This window comes from Rhinolophus hipposideros (assembly GCF_964194185.1).
Source record: "Rhinolophus hipposideros genome assembly, chromosome: 23".
NCBI classification, from domain to species: Eukaryota; Metazoa; Chordata; class Mammalia; order Chiroptera; family Rhinolophidae; genus Rhinolophus; species Rhinolophus hipposideros.
This window is the reverse complement of record NC_138069.1, coordinates 21286484-21308680: the sequence shown is the minus strand read 5'-3', so window position 1 is coordinate 21308680 and position 22197 is coordinate 21286484. Positions and strand designations below refer to the sequence as shown.

The following is a 22197-nucleotide window of genomic DNA, read 5'->3' as shown; positions in this document are numbered from 1 at the left end:
TTTATTTGTCCATATATGTACTCAGTATTTAGTATTAATACTTCAGGTACTAAAGCTCAAAATGAGGGTTAAATGCGATTATTTATGAAATATAAATTCAGTTTTGGCCTTTGATATAAAATGGGAGTTTTCAAATGGCAATTGGCATAGAGTTGGGGAATGCTGTTTTAGAATCACAAGAGAAGCTTTTTAAAATATTTGTAGGTAGCTACCTCTCCTTTCCTGGCACTTCCCAAAATGTTAAGTTCTCAACGGTAGTAAGTACTTTAAATAGTCTTTTCAGATAGTTCTGACATACCCCTTCATTGTCCTTGCCTTGGAACCCTCTCCCTCCATACATACACTTAGAACCATTAGTGGGAGAACTTGAACATGGAACTCCATTGCGTATAGGGTGACCATAAAACATGTCATGCAAATGGGAAAGTTCTGAGAGTAAAAGGGGGGACTATTAGCAGTTACCTCAAGATAATATTTGTAAACTTAGACTAGTGGTTCTCAGCTCGAGGCAATTTTGGCACTATCTGGAGACATTTTTGGTTGTGACAACTGGGAGGGTTGTTACTGACATCTAGTGGGCAGAGGCCAGGGACGCTGCTAAACATCCTGCCCACAGTGCACAGGACAGCTCCTTTCAATGAAAAATATGTGGCCCCAACTGTCTAGAGGCCGAGAAACTTCCTTCGACTAAGCAGGTGATCCAGAGTATGGTCACACTTAATTAGGGGGAGGTGACAATACAACCATACTTTTCCAAGCCTTGGTGACAATGAGGTGTTCTTAAATACAAATATCAGTAGAGTGTCAAAGGTATGTTTTGTTTTGTTTCCTCAATAAAATTTTCTTAAAAATAAACAGCTTTAGTTGGGAGTCAGACTTGGCAAGGTCTCTGACGGAAAGAACAGACTTTGGGGACAGCCAGGCTTGGATTTGGGTCCTGGTCGTATTACTTAGTGACGGCATGATTCCAATGAGCTGCTTTATGTCTTTGAGCCAGTGAGGCCCAGGGAGAGGTGTGAGCAGTGTGGGATCAGGGCTGAGCACAGCAGGGTAACTGGGCTGGAGGAGTCGGGGGCAACAAAGAGTTCAGTTCCCTTTTCTGAGCATTTCCAAAAGCAGACCCTCAGCAGCACCTCCTTTAAGGTAATAAACTGATGGAGGGTGATGAAGAGTATAATGAAAAGCCATTAGAGTCAACTGTAACTTGTGTCTTCCCAGTTAAAACGCGTGCGGGAAACCGAAAAGCAATGTAAACCTCTTCTGGAAAGGAACAAGTGCCTCGCCAAGAGAAATGATGAACTGATGCAGTCTTTGCAACGTATGGAAGAGAAACTAAAAGCTGTGACCAAGGAAAATTCAGAAATGGTGTGTACCACAGACTGCAAAATGGCAGCTTCCTCTTTTATGTGACGCCAGTCACCTGACTGACTTACGGCTCTTTCTCCATTTTTCTTTTACTTTTTCTTTTTTTTTTTTTTAAATGCAATGCTATTTATGAAAGTTTGGATTTTCCCTTATGTAAGCAAGGAACCTTTAAGGAAAAAAGCAAGAGAAAGTCGCTGGCTCTGATTTTATGGAATTTCTAAATTTGCAGAATAGCAGAAGTGCTTCCAGGAATCTGCACACTCTCCAAAGTCCAAAATAGAGAAGCAAAGTTTCAACATAGCTCCTCAGCCACAGGCACCTCCTTCCAAGAATTTCACTAACGTGCTCTTTACAGAACTGTACAGTGGCTATCCCTCATTTTCTAAGAGCTTGCATAATAGTTGGGAAATGGATGCCAATCTTTTGTATAATGTATGGATAAGTGATATGCTAATGCACTCCTTAACAAACTTTGAGTATAGCTGTAGAGATCTTCAGACATTCCCAGTGACTTTGACTTAGACCAGATAAAATGTACTTGAGGGTTTTAGTTAGGAAGTGCATGTATTGAAGCTGGGGAATTTTCCAATTTAGCTAGAGCCTCATAAAGTTTCTACAGATATTTTATGTTAACCACTAATTTTGGGGAATTTTAAAGTCTCCACCTTCTTTTGCAATTCAGAGAGAAAAAATAACATCCCACCCACCCTTGAAGAAATTAAAATCTCTGAATGACCTCGATCAAGCTAATGAAGAACAAGAGACAGAGTTCCTAAAACTTCAGGTCATTGAACAACAGAACATTATTGATGAGCTCACCAGGGTAGGTCTTGATTAATCTATAAACTCTAGGCTGTTCCCAAGGGCGGGTGGCCAAGAAATCAGCATACACTGGAAGCACTTAATTTTGGATTAGCCCCAAACACCCAAGTTCATATGTTCAATTATGTAAACAGGTTCAGAGACTCTGTTCCAAAAATACTTTATATTATTAAACTGTTTGATATCTTTTCAGTCATAATCTGATTATAAACAATTATAATAAATTAATTTGTTAACTAATTTTGTAACACAAATAATACCTGCAAAGCACATTAAAAGAACTTTCAAATGCATTGTAATGTGACTAGGTAGGTAGTGTGGGTATGTATATCTTATCATTGACATCCAGTATCAAGATTCTGAGACTCAGAGATTAAATATTTTGCCTGCAAATAACAGGACCCTATGCTTCTTTTCCAACCCCTAAATAGTGTCTAGCACATAGTTGCAGTTTAATAAATATTTATTGTATGAACAGCAGCATGATAAGTACATGACAGAGCTGAAATTCCAATCTAGATCTTCTAACCATGACTTTAGTACCTGGTGAAGTAGGTAGAATAGTTATGACTCCCATTTGCATCTGGCTGAAGTCTGTGTTACCAACTGTTGTGGACTAAGACCTTTAGTGCCTTTGGGTTTCCTCTTTGCCTCTCTGTCTTTATTCTGTGAATGACAGCTCTGGCCGCTCTCACTTCAGGACCAAGCCAGGGCCTAGAGAGGGGAGGAACTGGCGGTGCCGGGTTTTAGGCAATAATCTCCAGGGTAAGGTGAGCAGGGTGAATCATCACCATTGAGGGAAGAAAAGATTATAACTTCTGTGTATAATTAATTATGGTTCATCTTTTTAAAGTTTTCTGTGTTGGGTCTATGTTATAATACATGTACTGTATTAGGAGGGTAATCTAAGTGTAAATTTTAAAAGTTTCAGATATATGGAGGAGGTTGCATGATTAAAATGTTTTTACTTAAAAGATAAGAAATTAAAAAGATTAACACCATTGGCTTTAAGCAGATTATTCATGAAACATGGTCTTCTGAAGTGCTATGCCCCTCACTTCATTTCTACACTCTTAATCCCTTAATAATACATAAATTTCATTGATGCACTAGTGCAGGAATTTGCTTGACTTTAAGTATCCTGAGTTTAAGCTAAAAGTTTCTTATAGAATTTGGACATGCCTGGGCATGTCAACCAGATTTTTAGGGAGACACTTATTTCATTGACCTTTGAATTTATACATGAATTACTTAGCTGATGAACACTAAATTCCCAGGATATCTCCATTCCCAACAAGAATGAATCAAGAAATTATTTCTAGATATTCTTTTAGTTTCCCAGAAAATTCCAATAAGAACACCACTATCTCCCCAAAAAGAAAACACTAGATGATTTCAACCAAGTAGATACTCTGTTCCCATCTTCAGAGGCTGCAGGTGAAAACAACGATCCAAGCATACTCAAAACATAGCTTTCTATGCCTTTCAAGTAATTAAATTAAAATAAGATTTTACTTTATTGTTAAATTATATTTTTTCAATACTTAAATTTAAAGTGATTTTGGGTCTGAGAAAACTGAAGAATTATGCCTTGGGAGAATATGAGTGTGTATTTTCAAAGCTACTTGATCTTCAAGTATAAAAAACAAAGGATTCTGATTAGAAACACAATGTGCTTCCTGAATGGGAAGCTTTCAAATCCACATAGATTAACAGGGAAAGTTGTAGAATATTCCTACTTTGAAAACATTTAAGTATAAAACCCAAAAGTTGCTGAAATTTACAAAACACAATCTTATTTTAAATAGAAATGTCTCGGAAAAAACAGCTGTCTGCAAAACAAACAAACAAATTTTTTAAAAAAAAGTATAAGGGAAACTTACCAACTCAATGTCTGAAAAGTCCTTCATCTGTTTTCCAGGACCGAGAAAAACTCATCCGTAGGAGAAAGCATAGAAGAAGTTCCAAGCCAATTAAGGTAATGAGGAAACTAGGTTATCAGGCTTTTGTCACAAACAGGCAGAAAAGTGAGGCTTGCCAAGGAATCTTATTGCAAAGATAGGATAAATCAGATGTTCCTGTACTTCAGCAAACCATGGGCTTTATTTTTTTCGTCAAGAAGAAGAAAATGTCTTCCCTTGATATTTTTCAGAAGTCCAAAAATGTTGTATATTTTAATCTGAAAGGATTTGCTTTAATATGACTTTCTCTGATTAAAGAAGCCACTAGGTTTGACATTGAAAGGGTTGTCTGACAAGTTGGAGAGTCACACTCCAAGGCCATGCAGTGATACATATGATTTGATATCTCCCACTGAATATTAGTGTCTGACACCACCTTATAATTATATATTTTCATTATTCATTTGGACAACATCATTGATAATGATATTCCCAATTCACCAATATCTGTATAATCCAGTTTTATTTCATTTGTTCTTATCAAGCACATCATTTGGTTTGGATATGGAATTAGACGCTAAGACATAAGATTTGATAATCCTTTTCACATAGATACCTAGACTTTCATCCAAGTCCCTTGATTATATTTTAAATACTGGAGAGAATAAATCACCTAAGCTCATCATGTTATAAAATGTAATATAAAAAAGGCTCCAATGTTTCTATGAAGAGAGCCAATATTAATGAGTCTTCAAAAAAAACACATCAGAAATGAAATAATATGGGACAAACATTTATTGGAATGATCATGTTTGTATCCATACTTTTATTTCATCAAAGGACCATTAAAGGATCTATGTCTTCTACCGTGTTTCCCCAAAAATAAGATCAGTTCTTATGTTAATTTTTGCTCCAAAAAACACATTAGGGCTTATGTTCAGGAGATGTCATCCTGAAAAATCATGCTACGGCTTATTTTCTCATTAGGTCTTATTTTCAGGGAAACTCTGTATATTCATTTGTATCTATGCCAGGTGACAGTTCTCTAATAATGTCGACTTTACCCACTTTTACTTGTGTCATAAATATGTGCTTTCCCTCCATTAGAGGCCTGTTTTGGACCCGTTCATTGGCTATGATGACGACTCAATGGATTCCGAGACGTCATCTATGGCCTCGTTTAGGACAGACCGAACACCAGCTACTCCTGATGATGATCTGGATGAAGTAAGCTTTTCCACTTCTCTGATCTTTTCTGATATTGTCACCAAAACTTTTCTTTAAGAGGAAGAAGATGCATTTCACTTTTTATCTCCTTTATGACCAGCACAAAATGATCTCATACTAGTGACCAAGTTTGAGACCACGCTTGACTTTGTTACCTCTTAGAAAATAGTTCACCTATGTCATGTAGCCGTTTTAGAAACCTCTTGAAGTTGAGCTCTCTAACTTGAAGACTTCTTTCAAAATAAAAGGTACTGTCCCAAATTCTTCATCTAGGGAAGGTGTAAACCGAGGAACAAACTTAGAATGAGCTTTTAGATATCATTTAAGACAGTGTTAAGCAAAGTGCTCTGTAGACGACGTTTATCAGAATTATGTAGGGGGTTCACTTGCAATGAAGATTCCTGGACTCTTCCACACAACTCCTGATTCAGGATGTTGGGGGTGGAACTCCAAAATTTTTCACAAAACTCCGTGGTGGTTGTATTATGCTCTGAATTTTAAGACTTTCATCTATAAAACTGTATTTTTTATAATCTCTCTGGGGAAGAAGTTGTTGGATATAAATGTATTGAAAAAAAGTGAGACTAAAACTCTGAATACTATTTCCTCAAATTCGGATCCATAATCAGGATATAAATTTTTCTCATTTGGATCCAAGCCCAAATAAGTAATCATCAGAAATGTAAAAATAAACAAATGCTTCTTTTTATTCAAATAAATATGGAAATATTTCTTCAAGGCCCATTTTGAAAGTATTACAGTATTTGCATTCATCCACATACTTTAGAATTAAGAATAAAATCGCACAGAATCCAGAATCAAATAAATCTTTAACTTCTCTTTAAAAAGTGGACAAATGTTAATATTTCACATTGAACATAGGACCTGAACATACATAATTGCTTTTTTGGCTTTCTTTTATCTTTTTTCACCTCAAGAGTTTAGCAGCTGAAGAATCTGAGCTACGATTTCGACAACTAACAAAAGAATACCAGGCCCTCCAAAGAGCGTACGCCCTCCTGCAGGAGCAGACCGGAGGTATCATTGATGCTGAGAGAGAGGCCAAGGTTAGTGCGCATCTGCAGAGTGCTCAGAATTGGCTTTTTTATGCTGCGGTCACAGCATAAAAGTATCACGGACATTAAATATATCAATAGGGTAGCTTTCTTTGTACCATTCTTTTCACTATGGCTTTTGAACTGTTGTATTTTTTATGTCAACAAACCTTGGATCTGGAGACGTTAGAACCAACTTAGATCGATGCTTTTGTTCCTTTTAGAAAGTTGAGTACCTTGCTATTTGAAAACTTACATTTTCAAAGCTAGACAATATTGAATTTTTATAATCCATTTAAAAAATTTTTTTTTACTTTCTTGCATGGAAAAAGAAAATTATCTTTCAAAAATCAATAATTAGCCAGTTTCTTAGTTAATAAATGCACAGCATTACATTGACAACATACCAAGGATTTTCACTGAAAATATCTTATTGAATCATTGTGACAGCTCCTTCAGGGAGAAATTTTATCAAAGAGGAATTTGAGACTCAGGGGTTAATTGAGTTGCCCAAGATCACACAGGGTAATAAATGGGAAACTGAGATTCCAACTGAAGTCTTCCTAAGTCAAATGTTTTTTCCATTGTGTCACAACTGCCTCTCATAAGCCTGTTTCAAAAATAAACAAACACATGCAATACCATTTAACATTTATTGAGTGCTTGCTGTAATCCAGGCATTGTGCTAAGTACTTTACATGCATTTGTCTCATGTAATTCTAAAACAACCCTATGAGATAGATGCTATTATTATCATCTTCTTTTCACAGGAGGAAAAATAATATCTTAGTAGGAATTAACAGTAGCTTAGTTAGCTTAAAACTTAGGTTACAGCTAGGATATGAACCTAGTTCTTCTGAGTTCAAGTCATAACCACCGTGCTATATAACAGCCCTAGAGATTAATATACAAGGGGCAAGGAGTGTGACCATCCAGTGATTTTTATCCTACTTCCTATTTAAACAGTCTATAGTATGCTGAGGAGGGTTGTAAGAACTACTATGAGTTGTTTAGTGGGAAAGGATAGATATCATAATTATGTATTTTTAAATGGTAACACATACATACATGCGCATACACATATATGAGTAAACGTTCTTAAAAAGCACTGTGATTTGCAGTAGACAGATAAGTAATCATTACAAGTGGATATATGTGTGTGCCTTCATGTTTATGCCCTAAAACTGTAATAGTTGTGTTTTCATTATCAGCATTTACTAAGTATTCTTACCAATATAAATTGGTCAATTAAAATAATAGCACATATCTTGTGTTTTGGAGAGATGATTATGTAGAAACCAATTCTCTTATCTCATTTTCCCATCTAAATAAAGATAAAGGGTTAGCATTATTTCTGGCCATTAAAGTAAAAAACAAAACAAAGATAACTTACCATCCTAAAACAAATCAAGATGTTAAAAAAAAAAAAGCAGTAGACTAAATTCATAGAAAGTAGAAATGAGAAAAAAAAGATAACATAGGTGAAAGGGAGTCAATGAAAACAAAAGACATAATCATTTCAATACAAGAAAAAAATAGATTATACTCAACATCCATTCGAAGTTGAAATAATTCTTCGCAAAATTAAGCTTGGAATTTTCTTAACCTGATAAAGGTAAATATAATATTTAATAGTGCAAAGAAATATTCTCCTCACAATAAAGAATAAGAAAAGGATACCTACCATAGCTGATTTTATTTGACTTTGTACCAAAAACCTATCTAGATCATAAGATGAGAGAAAAATATATGTATGGACAGAAAGCAAACAAACAAAAAAACCCTAATTTTTCACAGAAAATAGGATCGTATACAGAGAGAACAGAAGAGAATTTAAAAACACATTACTATAATAACTGAAGTAGGGTTGCTCCATGAAAGATTAGTGTCCAAAACTGTTGACTCACGCACACACACACACACACACACACACACACACACACACACGATACATACACTCATATATACATACATAGATTTGGATTTAGATTTAGATATAGATATAGGGCACAAAGTTGGCTCTGAAAGAATGGAAAAGATTTTGGAAAAGCAAAATGGGAGAAGGCTTTCCATAGGGGAACTTGTTCAAAATAGAGAGAGAAGTGGAAAATAACAAGACATATTTAGGAAACAAGGAGATCACCAGCAGGTAAGGGTTGGACTCAGTGTTGATGAGTATGGGAAAAGACTGGAAATATAAGGGAGTTCTCGAATCCCAATTTAAAGAGCTTGGATTTTAACCCCATGGTAAAGGAGCCAATGAAAGTCCTAGGCAAGAATTTAGATCATAAAAATCGTTTTAAGAGATTCTCTGGTCAAAAATTCTTCTATATTTTTTTTTTCTTAGTTTTGTTGAGTGCTAATCAAGGAAGATGAGGGGAAGAAAAAAATTGAATTACCATTTTACTTACTGAGTTCTGGAAATTTGATTTCACTAGGCTCAAGAACAGCTCCAAGCAGAGGTGCTAAGGTATAAAGCCAAAATTGAAGATCTGGAAGCAACTCTGGCTCAGAAAGGGCAGGTAGGCATTTGGTTGCTGGCACTTCTGCCAATGCAGACAATTCAAACCGACCTTTCTCTAGATCAGCCTGTGCATGGGCCACATTCAGGACACGGCTTGGCTCTCCACAGTGACCTTTCTCAAACGGTGTCAGAATGTTCACCTCTGTGTTTCTGTCCCTGGTGTTTTTCTGGCCAGAGCGTGAACCCAGCTACAACAGCGAATGAGGTTGGGCAAGGGAGAGAATGCCAGAGGAAAAGGAGCCCTGTACACATAGTCTAGAGTGGTCCTAAACTGTTAAGACAAAGACCCACCCCTCCAGCTGCATTCTTTGCCTCTATGCTACATTTATGGTTCTGCATTTTAATGTTTTCCATCCATATGTATCTAGCCTGTGTGCATTCTGACCCTTGTCACTTTTTGCCTATGTGGTCACTTCTGAGTCCCCAGAAGGCTGGTCCTGGATTATTTAGACTGAAAAAGATAGAGATAGTGAGTGACAATGAAAAGGGGGTTAAATTTTCCTGGCAACTTTGGCCCTGATGTCTTTGAATAAGGAGCTGGCAAGGGTGGGTGTCATTTACCAGGCATTGGCAGGCAAACCACCTGGGCGAAAAGAAGACAGTTCTGGCAAAGTGTTTTGACGACACATGCTCTTCCGTGCCACTCTGAAATGCTGACTGCGCGATATTCTTTGTCAAACAGGATTCACACTGGGTAGAAGATAAACAACTTTTCATTAAGAGAAACCAGGAGCTTTTAGAAAAGGTATGTTGGGCACAACACCCTAGTGGGGCAGAGGAGAAAATGATGAGAGATCCAGGAGCAGCAGGGGGTCCGCTCAGGAGTGGCACAGGGGCCAGGGGAAGGGGGGGCTTTTCAGCGCTGCGCTGTCCTCTGCTCCGTGCTCAACTGCATCCCTGTCACCGCCATCACCATCAGTGAAGTGGCACATGTGCATGGCTGTGCGCTGGCCAGTGTGCCGATTTGAAAGGATGTGATCCCTGAAACCTACTGATTTGTTAACCGTGTATATATATATATATATAGTGTATGTACTCTGCATATATATATACCCACACGTCCACACTTCCTATGTGGTTGTCCATCTACAAAAAACCACACTATGAATAGGACTTGTTATTTTGTTTAAAGACATGACAGAATATGACTCGAAGACCTTGATGCAACCTAGCATAGACTGTGTTCTCACTTTTAATTTTTTTGCTAAGCTTTGCTATTTATTTTTAAATAAAAGAAAGCACAAACAGCATGTCCAGGGTTTTGCTCAACAAATCAAGATGCGAAAGCATGGTTTAGTCCCAATCGATAAAATTAATTGTGGATATCTGAACATCGGTTTCTGATGTGTAGAAATGAAAAACAGCGAAGATCATTTTAAGTTCGAAGGCAGTTTTTGAACTTAAAACAAAAACTTTGGTATTTACCTTCCACACATCTATTAGGTTGTTGCAAAAGTAATTGCAGTTTGCAATTATTTTAAACCTTTTAAACCGCAGTTACTTTTGCACCAACCTAATAGTGAAAAAGAATACAAAACAATCTTAAATTATTCTTGGCAAAAGCAGAATTTGCAAGCCTCTTTGAATAAAGGAAATACTTCTGTAGGTCGACCCCAAATTATGTAGAAATTATTTTAGGATTATTTCTACCAGTATTCACTAGCCTTGACAAGTAATAAAAATGAACCATAGCACCCTTATACACATGAGAAGAGAAAGAAAATGCTTGTCTTCCCTCCCCTCTGATCTGGCAAAATTAGGACATCCTATCTCACTTTCTGCATGATGAGAGACAGACCTGATATATAGAAAGCGGATGACTGCGTAGTCCAGGGTTAAGAACCGGGATTCTCAGAAAGGTCAAGTGGCCCTATAAAGAAACTTCACCGGATATTGGCCCCTGTCTATGAATTGCAACCTGTGAACCACTGCTCTAATTGCTAGCCCTAACTATCAGATCTGGGACTCTCCCTAAATATTCCATCTCTGATCCCAACCCGAGATGCTAGGAGATAGAATCTCTTTTGTGATCTAAGTCAACTTCACTAGACCAGAAAAATGTAGTGTAAAAAACTTGAGTTGACTACATTAATTAATAATATCACACTGTTTCCCCATTATTATTTTCCTATAACTTTGGTATATCGTGAGGCTATGAGAAAAAGAGGATTTCAGTAGTCTCAGAGATGCCCAGTAATAAGTGTTATTACATCTCTTTATCATCTAAAAAATAATTCCCATTATGTCTTCTGTGTGATTTCCTTTGGTCTTGATTTCTTTGAGCTAAAAATCTAATTTTTCACTCAGCTTTTATGAGTAAAAGAAAACCCAAGTAACAATAAAGTAAAACATCCTACTTCAGGTATGTATACTTGGGAAAGTAAAATTCATCCTATGCTAAAAAGCCCCTATTTTTTTTTATTTCTACATTAAAGATTTTAAATTGTTGCAGTGCATATGGCCCACCAACACAGCTAATATCAAAGGCAGCCCCAAACCTATTGCATATCATGAAAACTCGTTGATCTCTTATGGACATGGAACCTTGTCTATAGGGTAAAGCACGTTTGTACGCAACTCACTTAATTCCACGCTTCATCAGGTTATACTACAGGACCTATAGGAAAGCCCTATAGGAAAACAGAAGGAAGAGGTGTCACTTCTGAATGGGTAGTCTCTTACGGCAGGAGATGTTCGAGTTTGGTATGGACGGACGTGTAAAATTTCCTCACCTAAAAAAGGAAATGGGGGAAAACTCTTTTCAGGCAGACAGATGAGCAAAAACAGCTCCATAAGTAGTCAGCCCATAGATCTGGGCTGGGTTTCTACATTCTTGTGTGTGTATGATCACATGTGAGTGTGTAAGCGTGTAGAGGTGACAGAGATAACATTTAAAACTGGAAAGCTATGTGGTGACCAGACAATTAAGGATTTTGCATTCAATATTGAGGAGTTTGGCTTTACTTTGTAGGTAACTGGAATTCAGCAAAGTTTTGTATATGATCAGAGCTGTTTTAAAAAAGTTATTTCTCCAACAACTTGTAACTCCAGAAACGAGAAGTGTCAGTCTCCCTTTTATACCATTAAATCTAGTTCCGTGACACTGTCCCTGACCCCAGGAAGTACTCTCAGATTCGCTATTTATAGGATCTCTAGACTTTCAGGGAATGGAGGTGTCCTCCAAGCATTTTCCTCTGTGACCCAAAAAACTCAGCCAACAGATAACTAGAAGGGAAGCCAAAGACTTTTCTTATTTACATCTCTTGGGGATTTTTTTTTTCATGGTCTAGATGATTTATTCACGGAGTCAATGAATGCTATCCATGCTTGCTTTGCAAAGTTGTATTTGCAGTGTTTACCTAACTTGAGGATTTACTTTATTAGATAGAAAAACAGGAGGCAGAAAATCACCGGTTACAACAGGAACTGCAGGATGCCAGAGACCAGAATGAGCTGCTGGAATTTCGAAACCTAGAGCTAGAAGTAAGGAAATAATGATAATAATGGTGATGGTAATCATTAGCAACATACACTGAGCACATCCTATGTGTGAGGTGCTGAATTAAGCATTTTAGATGCATGTTCTCATTGGACTTCACAACCACAATCGAGATTTTATAGATGAGGCAACTGAGGGTAAACAACTTGCCTAAGTCCTGTGGCTAGTAACTGATAAAGCATTGATGCATCTCAGAATTGTCTGCTCAGATACTGTACTTTCAACACTATTACTGCCTTTATGAACAAGACTAATGAATACTTTTTAAATAACTTAAATAAGAGGTTTCAGACTTCATCAATATTTTATTATTTTTAAATAATCATTTACATCCTTCATTGAATTCTGATTCATAAAAATGTCACCTCAAGAATTACATTTCAAAATGTGCTGTATACAAAAATATTTTATCGTTAGACACTTCAATTTGTAAGTCAACTTTTTAGTCTATAATGCATTTATGCCAAAGGCTGAGAAGCAAGATAACTTGTTTTAGGAAATACTTTGATTAATCTGACCAAATTTCAGTCTTTCTTTCTTTCTCTCTCTCTCTCTTTTTTTTTTTAAGAAAAATATATCAATCAAATCAGGTTTTGATTGAATCATGCAGAATCTGGCTTAGGGTCTGGTTGAACGTGTGTTGATATGTAAAAAAAAAAAATTCCATTTGATTTCTCTGTTATTTTGTCAGCAATTTCTTCTTGAGGTTTTTCAAATTAGATTTGGATAGAGATAGCAGTTGATATGCTTGAGTGAAGAAGAGTTATCTTTGTTAGCCCCCACATATGCTATTCACAAAGCTTGAGTGGATTGAATATTCAAAGGGCTGTTTGCTGCCATAAAACTTGATGGTCAAAAATCACTCTTTGTGATACCTGAAAAGCTCTAAATATTTATGTCGTTTAAATTGGAATTCCACTTCCCACGTTTCCCCAATCAAAACATTTGCAAGACTGGATGACACCATCTATAAATTCTCTCCCATACCTCTTAGTTAATCAGTTCTTTCCATTAAATGTAACCATGAACATCGTGAGTTCATTTTTTTAAGTTCTTTTTTTTTGCCAAACGTCATATTGATAAACTGCTGAAATAGCATAAAGAGAGAACACAGACAACTGGTTTAGTGTTTGATCAGTTGTTGCTTTTTTTTTTAATTCCCATATATTCTTCACTGTATTTCAAGGAAAGAGAGAGACGATCCCCTCCATTTAATCTACAAATTCACCCATTCTCAGATGGTGTGAGTGCTCTACAGATCTACTGTATGAAAGAAGGTGTCAAGGTAGGCAGATTTTTTGTGTTTGTAGTAAGTAGAAGAAGTGGGAATTGGAAAAAGGGAGGTTGCTCATGACTGTTTTGTAGTTCAGTCTCTGGATGTCATTTTGATACAAACTACGTAGGAATTAAAATTGGGTAATCAATAGAGTATAAACAAAATAAATGTGTGGCAGATGTGTGAATGGTAACTGCAAAGAACACAGGAAGCCATGATTATTTAGAATCGAATAACATAAAGAATGATACAGAATCATCATATTTATTGGGATAATTACCTTTAAATATCTAGAGGAAATGTTAAATAAATTCAGTACATCAACAAGCATATTTCAGTTATGTCAGATTAAAAAAAGTATTCGTCGAGTCCCTTTGTTGTGTTGTTTCAAGTGCTGTGAAATTCATCATCTTGGAATTTTAGCATTAGAAGAAACCTTGAAATCACCCAGTCCACCATCTCTTTAGATATGTTTAATTTAGGGAGGTTTCTCTTTTAGAAGGACTTAACAGTTTATAACATATTGCTCACTTAGACAAAATATATTTCTATCTATAGGGATATTGGAATACATTTTAAATATTAAGATTGAATGGAGGTGGCTCCACCTCTTGGAAAATATATTGTCCTTCAATGTAATGAAAGCACACGGTGACTATCTATTCCAGAGGTAAAGCTGGGAAGCCTCCCGCTATTCCTGGTCTCTCCTTTACCTTCTGCATGGCCCTTTTTGCTCCCATTCTGAGCTGCCAAATATACCTGCTTTAGTTGCCTTCTCTCTACCTGTGATATTGAGCTTAAGACTTTCCCCTTCCTAGTGGTAGGGATCTGTTATACTGCATTTGAACATAAGTCAGAAGAGAAAGTGGTCCTACGGAATTAAAACGTGGTGGGTGGGGGGAGGCAATTAGGCAGTAAAATTGTGCTTCTTTGTCTTCTATCTTAAACCACTTCCAGGGTGTTTAAACTTCTGACCTTCCAGGGCTACATGAAAATTTGTAAACCAAAGCAATTTTTTGACTCAACTCTAATTAAATGAAAAGCACTTTACTTCATCTTTTCCTTAGATGCGTTTTATCTTAGATAAATCATAAACAGCCTAATCCAATGGATATAATTTATATCCGAGGGCACTCTTTCAAATGGAGTTCAGCTTCTTTAAACTGATTCAAGGAATATAGTAAAAATCATCTGTTTTCCATCGGATGGAATTAATGCTGAACACCTGAAAAAATAGAACTGCACTGTAGTTTTCTATGTGGCAGTCCAAATCTCAACCAGGTCAGAATTCTGTTTATTAGAATAAAATTGGTTGATTATTTATGTTTATTACCTATTTTCTTTATACCCGAAATCTACCATAATTGAAAAAATATTAACAACTATAAGAAAAAAGTTAATGAGCTAATAGTCCTTACTACATCCTAGACTCTTGTACACTAACTCTTTACCCTCAGGCTCAGCCTACGAATGAGGCATTTATTATCTCCATTTTGCAACTGACAAAATTGAGAATGAATTGTTAAGCAGTTTTCTGAAGTTCACATAGCTTATACTAAGAAGTGAAGTGGAAACTTAAAACTACGCATGCCTGGTTGTAAACAACCCAAGGAATTACAGGTCTTAAAATGTCTTCTCTAACTCAAGGTTTAGACAGTGAAAAAGTGGTAGGCTATGTCTGTGTGTCTTAGACATGAATGTATCTCCTTGATTTTGCAGGATGTGAATATCCCTGATCTCATAAAGCAGCTTGATATCTTGGGTGATAATGGGGTAAGTATCAATTAAGTGCAGTAATGATATGAATTTGCCTAAAGAGTGGCAGGAATACTCGCCAATGTATCACATGTAAAATAATATCAGGTGGGACGCCATGTTTACTGAAGGGTGTAGCACCCTGGGGAGAACCAACAGTTTATCAAACAACTTGGCTACGGGATTGGAAGGATCTCTGGAAAGTTGCAAGAATGGGAACTGGTAGTGCTTTTCATGAGCAGGTTTGAGGTTTGAATGCCGACCACATCTGTAGTGATTAAAGCTAATTACTTTCTGACTGTTGCTTGGAGTCATCCAGTGTGAAATTAATCAGCCATGCAGTTGCAAATAAATGCTGCTAAATAGTAGCATTGGTGGCAGCCCCTTAAAAATGGACCAGAAAATGATAAACCCTTTTCTTTCTAAAAACACCTTCCAGGCAGGGTCAAGGCATATTAATTCAGTGGGAGAACCATTCAATTGAGATATGAGATGAATGATGCATGTAGGTTGAAGGAGTCATTTTATTCCCTTGAAAAATTATCAAAGGAGAGAAGGGAACCAATTAAACCACATCAGACTGCTATGAAGAGATTACTCTTTAGTTCATTTTGATTTCTGCTTTTTGCATAACTTCACTATTAATGAAGTATGCTTATAGTGAAACATAAAATCAAGTTAGTTAGCATTAGATATAAAAAAATCACAATAGACTTTTTACATGTTTTGAATGAACTCTTGGTTAAGAATTGTTATTAAATAGAATAGAATATTTGGTCAGGTTCCATGCGTGCATAAATAGTAGCATCTGTGACCAGCACTTAGGCAATATTTTTGGATAGTGTAAATATCGTCAGTGTCTTCAGCTTATTTTCTTTCTTTTTTACTTTTTCACAGAATCTGAGAAATGAAGAACAAGTGGCCATAATTCAGGCCAGCACTGTACTGTCCCTGGCTGAGAAGGTAACAAGCTGTACTAACATTCAAATCATCTCAGTGTCTGGCTTAACACCTAAAGACCAGGCTAGGTTTAAAGGACATTTGCACAAGACTTTGCATTATTAAATACCTAATAAATATTTTATCTTTCAGGGTGATACAACCCCGATAAAATGAGAACACATACCCAAAAAGTCTACACACTGGTGGGGAGTGAGGTGATAATTCTTGCGTTGAAGTCTCTTAAAAATATTAATTCTGAAAAAAAAAGTGGAAACCCCTCTAAATTGCATTATTCAAGCAATCCCTATCAAGTTGGGAAACCAATTAAGAAGGGTTTTGTTGTTAGAACAAAATTCAACCTAGTAAATCTGAAGACCTAATTGGCTTTATTAAGATATTCATGAATATGGAAGCATCCCATCTAGCAAATCGAAGAAGGGTACTCCTCAGGGTTGTACAAAATGGATGGTTTTTATAGGAAGAAGGGTGGGGCAAAAGAGCTATTAGCACAAGAAAATAAGTTATTTTTAGGTAGGTCTGAACATCTTTTGGGAGGGTTGAGGAGGAAACAGCAAAGGTTTTATCATATAGATTGTCTCTCCTCCCTATGGGGAATAGAGAAGGGCCACGTGACAGATTACGTCATTAGTGTTGACCAGAAAATTCCAGACTGGTTGATTAAGATTATATATCTGGTTAAGGTCTAAACTGTAATTAGGTCAGATACTAAGTTTAGGTTTGGTATCATGGGCTTTAGCACAAATGAAGCCATTTTGGGCCTGTGGTTTTCTCTTTAACAGTTGAGAGGTGGTAAACTGGAGCATGGCTCTTTTTATAGGCTTTTCCTTGTGTGTGTACATACAAATTGTTCTCAACTGATTCTGTGAGTTGGTGGTGGTTCACTGTTCAGAAAGCCCAACCGATGGATTGTCAGAAGAGCAACAGAGTGTGTTCTGGCCCCCGTGTGTGTAAACCTGGTAAATGGCAGGAAGAGTGAGAGAACAGGAAAGAGCCAAGTGGAGAAGCCTGATAATTGGCGGTGTTGGGGTGCCTTGATAATTGGTGCATAGTTGAGTCATGTATGCCTGGTTGGATAAAATGAGAAATGTATAAGACCCTTGAGATGCTCTCTTAATTCCCAAATGTGTAAAAAGCTTGTTATAAGTTAAATGAAACCTTGAGTGAACAATCAGCTTACTCCATTCTGAAATGAGAGACTTCTACAGGTTAAATAAGCCAGTTAAGTTATTCAAACAAAACAATACCATCAAGGAAGAAAAAAAATGGCAGAGGGAAAGGGAAGAACTGCTATAAAATAAAAAGATACTTAAGTAATAATGAAATGATCTTTTTTGGCATCCTGATTCAAGCAAACCAAGTGTGGGGGAAAAAGGACATTTTGCTAACAACTGGAAAAATGTTTATATGGACCAGGTATCAGAAGACAAAGGGAACTAACGTTAATTTCGTGAGGTGTGGAAATGGCCTGTGGTTATGTTTTTGTTTTGTTTTGTTTTGTCTTAAAGGCCATGTCTGTTAGGGATGAAAACTGAAGTGTTTACATGTGAAACAATACCTGGGATTTGCTCTTTGAAAAAAAAACAAGAAAAACTACTCCCTCATTATGTGAAATACATCTTTTAATTTTGACTTTATTCTTAGTCCCATTTTACAAATAGGAAAGTTGAGTCTTAGAGAAATCAGGTAGCCTTTCAAGGCCACACAATCATGAAAAGCTAGAATTGGAATTAGACCGAAAGCAGTCTGCCTCTGGAACCCACCCACTTGATTATTATGCTGCCCAATTGCCTCCTAAAGGATAAGCTGATGTTTGACTTGGTGGAGATACATTATAAGAATTTGTTCTGCTAAGTCTTATATGTGGTAGGCTCACAACATAATATTCAAAGTCTAAATTTATTCAGGATGTTGATCAATGCTAACACAATGCCATATAACAATGATATGTTTTAAGTGTTAGGAAAAATTTCTAAGTTCTTTTTATGTGATTTAAAATGTCTCTACTTAACAAAAATGATTCTTCAACACTTAGCTTTACTTAATTTTATATACTAAAAAAATACCATTGCTCCACTCTCACCTGGCCTTCTTTTTTTTTATCATGTTCCCTCCATCCGTGGAGAATTGGACGTCCCTTCTGGTCGGAACTTGCCCCTCATTTTTACCTAATCATCTCTGACTCATTCTTCAGATTCCAGTACAATTGTCACTTCTAAGAAAGCCTTCCATTGAGTCCTCCAATGAGGACAAAAATGTGTTGGTTACCATCACAGTGCTGGTATCTAGCCCATTACCTAACATTTGGTAGGCATCAATGAATGCATTTGCTGGGTGAATGGATAGATGAATGGAAAACCATGAGCTAAGAGATAAAATGTACCAAGTTTTACTTCAGTTCTCAGTCTGCTTCCTGAACTCTAAGGGGATGAGACTAAGCATCTCAGTAGAGAGCACCGTATACACCACATCAAGCCATCATGTCAAAGGCTTTTTCTTCTTTAGTGGATCCAGCAAATTGAAGGAGCAGAGGCTGCCCTGCACCGGAAAATGATGGAATTGGAAAGTGACATGGTGAGTGCAAAGAAGAGGTATCATAAAAATGAAGGCAAATGGAAAATGACTATTTACTATCAGTTGTATCTGTCACTGATGAAAGAGCATGTAGCCTCCCATTATTCTGTGCATAGACTGAAACAAATTCCCAGAAGTATCCAATAATTTCAAGTAATATTCTCCAAAAAACATCATGTTATATTTTTGTACCAGTTCCAAAACTAAGGCTAAAGAAAATCCACTTAGGTGTTTCCTTTCTTAGGCTAAATAATTTATCCACCATTTATAATTATAGCAAACGTTACAGAAGGGATGGGTGTAACTCTGATTTTAAAAATCCCCAAGCCTGGTAAACGGAGTTAAATATATGGTCGTGGAAGGAGAACTGACTCTGGGTCACACAATGTTATATATAGATGCTGTATTAGAGAATTGTATACTTGAAACCTATGTAATTTTACTAACAATTATCACCACAATACATTTTAATTTTAAAAAAAGTTCAACACACACACACACACACACGCATAATAAAAATCCCCAAGCCACCTCACACCCATTAGGATGGCTACTATCATAAAACAAACAAACAAACAAGAGTTGGTAAGGATATGAAAAAATTGGAACCCTTGGGCAGTGTTGATATTAATGTGAAATGGTGTGCAGCCACTATGGAAAACAGTACAACAGTTGCTAAAAAAATTCCAAATAGAATTACGGTATGCTCCAGCATTGCCACTTCTGGATATATACCCAAAATAATTGAAAACAGGGTCTTGAAGAGCTATTCACACACCCATATTCAAAGCAGCATTATTCACAATAGCTTAAACAGGAGAGCAACCCCAATGTCTATCAAGGCATGAATGGATAAGCAAAACATGCTATAGACGTACAATGAAATATTAATCCCCCTTTAAAAAGGAAGGAAATTCTGACACAGGTTACGATGAACCTTGAGGACGTTGTGCTACGTGAAATACATCAGTCACAAAAAGACATATACATACGGTTCCACTTATTTAAGGTATTCTAAAGTACTCAAACTCGTAGAAACAGAAAATAGAATGGTCCTTGTCAGGGGCTTAGAGGAGGAGGAAATGGGGAGTTGTTGTATAGGGTTTCACTTTTTCAAGATGAAAAAGTTCTGGAGATGGGTTGTGGAACAATGTGAGTGTACTTAACACTACTGAACTGTACACTTAAAAATGGTTAAGATGGTAAATTTTATGTTGTAGGTATTTTACCACCATACATTTTTTTAAATCCCCAAGCTTAGGAATTGGTGATTATTAACTTATAGCCATACATAATAGAATTTTATAACTCTCCTGTCATTAATGTCATTGTTAGTGAAAAAAAATGCGTAGTGATTCCTATCAGGTTAAGGAAGCCTATAATAAGAACAACTTGCATTTTATATAGCATGTGACAGCATGCACACTATTTGATTGTGTTTTACACAAGGTTTACATTTCACCAAGAGGTTAGGCTATAAAGCCAAAGCATGTAACAAGAACTGTTTATATTCAAAATACCTTTGAAAACTCTTAAAATGCACAAATATTAATTATGCACTCAGCCAGCACCGGACACTGTTCTAGGCACTGGAGCTCAGAAGTAATCAGGAAGGTCAACAGCAAAATTGCTTCATGCAGGCACTTATGCACTGAGGCACTTACACACACAAAGACATAATTGACTGGACTTGGGGCTGTGTGATACCCAAAGATATATCTTTAAATGCTAACAGCAAGATGCTTGCAACATGAGAGGCACACAGAAGCCGACGACGAGGAAGAAAATAGCAGATGTAAGTCTCCCAGCTCACTGTGGCTTTGCAGCAAGAGCGGGCATTCACTCCTTAAGAGCCTTTGTGGTTGTGGGTAGAATTGCCACCACTCTCTAAATTGTTATCTATCTTTCTGTTTGCTAGTCATACACAGATAACTTTGGATAAGTTTTTTATTGTACGACTTTTCTTCATTTTATAACATTCTTATAAAAATAACCTATCAGAATGTATTTGCACACATATACTTATTAGCGAACATTTATCTTGTCAGAATCTATCCTTAATCACATACTCTTGGATTTGGCATAAAAATCCTTCAAAGCATTCCGTGTGGATTGTTCATTATATCTTTTATGCTTCTTTCCATTGATTTTCTTGTTCTCTGTGTGAGACGATGAAAGTTGAACTATTTCCCTGACAAAATCGATGACCCTACAAATACTAGTGATTTGTCTTGTGATGGAATTAGAGAAAACATTAATCAATACAATTTATATATCACTTTCTAGTTAACTAAGCTAACTCTGTTTATCAACATGGCCCTTTATTATAGGAACAATTCTGCAAAATCAAAGGCTATCTGGAGGAAGAATTAGACTACAGAAAACAAGCTCTCGACCAAGCATATATGGTAGGTACAACAGGCAGTCATGACCCCTGAGTGTTTACAATTGTATATTGTAGAGAAAAACATCCTATTTAATTTGTCATGCCACGCACTTAAATAGACTACAACATGTGACTCAATTATTCAGTGGTTTCTAGTTCTAATTTTAGAACAAATATATCCCTAGCTCTTTGCTGTTACATTCTTATAATACTTAATAGTATTTCATTATACTTCATTTTTAAAAAATTAAATGTATGTCATGATATAATATTTTAATGAAAGACAGATTAGATGGCCGTGTAAATTAAAGAGAAATTATATGAAATCCAGTCGTGTGGCAGCCTAATCTGGGGATAGAATAATAAAGTATTTAATGTTTGTTGTATATATTTTAATTCAGTTATTTTTCACAACAACTTTATAAGGTGTGGATAATATTACTCCTATGTTACATATGAGGACATGAGGTTTAGAGAGTAAAAGAACTCTGCCAACATTGATAAGTGAGTAGTGTTTACATCTGATTCCAGGCACGGGGGCCTCAAGTCATAGTAAGTAAGGCTTCATCAGTAAGTGGGCCGCACCTCTTTCTCTCCCACTGAATATTATGCTGATTGAGGAGCACATTTGATCCATTCCCCTGGACCAAAATCATGATAAGTAATTCCTAATGTTGGACTACAGCTTGTATGTCTTCTCTCCGTATGCAACCCCTACCTCCCCCCCACACACACACTAATTCACAATAATGACTCAAGAGAAAAATAGCAAACTTAAAAGAGGACCATTTCAAGGAGTTGCTAGTAGAGTTTTTTACAATGCTTTCCTGGAAGCAGCTTGAGTCACTTTTGG

At 36.5% G+C, this 22197-nt stretch overlaps 1 protein-coding gene across 2 annotated transcripts in view; it reads left to right on the top strand.

Moving 5' to 3' along the window:
- JAKMIP2 (janus kinase and microtubule interacting protein 2) overlaps nt 1–22197 on the top strand; it is a 133170-nt gene that overhangs the window by 97463 nt on the left and 13510 nt on the right. Inside the window, exons 6-18 of one of the 2 annotated variants that reach the window (XM_081035798.1) lie at nt 1219–1365; nt 2048–2188; nt 4109–4165; nt 5196–5315; nt 6254–6382; nt 8809–8892; nt 9577–9639; nt 12279–12377; nt 13580–13678; nt 15389–15442; nt 16322–16387; nt 18890–18958; nt 21289–21366. In XM_081035798.1, the coding sequence (XP_080891924.1) occupies nt 1219–1365; nt 2048–2188; nt 4109–4165; nt 5196–5315; nt 6254–6382; nt 8809–8892; nt 9577–9639; nt 12279–12377; nt 13580–13678; nt 15389–15442; nt 16322–16387; nt 18890–18958; nt 21289–21366 (1206 nt within the window). The remainder of the gene's footprint in view (nt 1–1218; nt 1366–2047; nt 2189–4108; nt 4166–5195; nt 5316–6253; nt 6383–8808; nt 8893–9576; nt 9640–12278; nt 12378–13579; nt 13679–15388; nt 15443–16321; nt 16388–18889; nt 18959–21288; nt 21367–22197) is intronic. The other variant, XM_081035799.1, reaches the window with a different exon arrangement.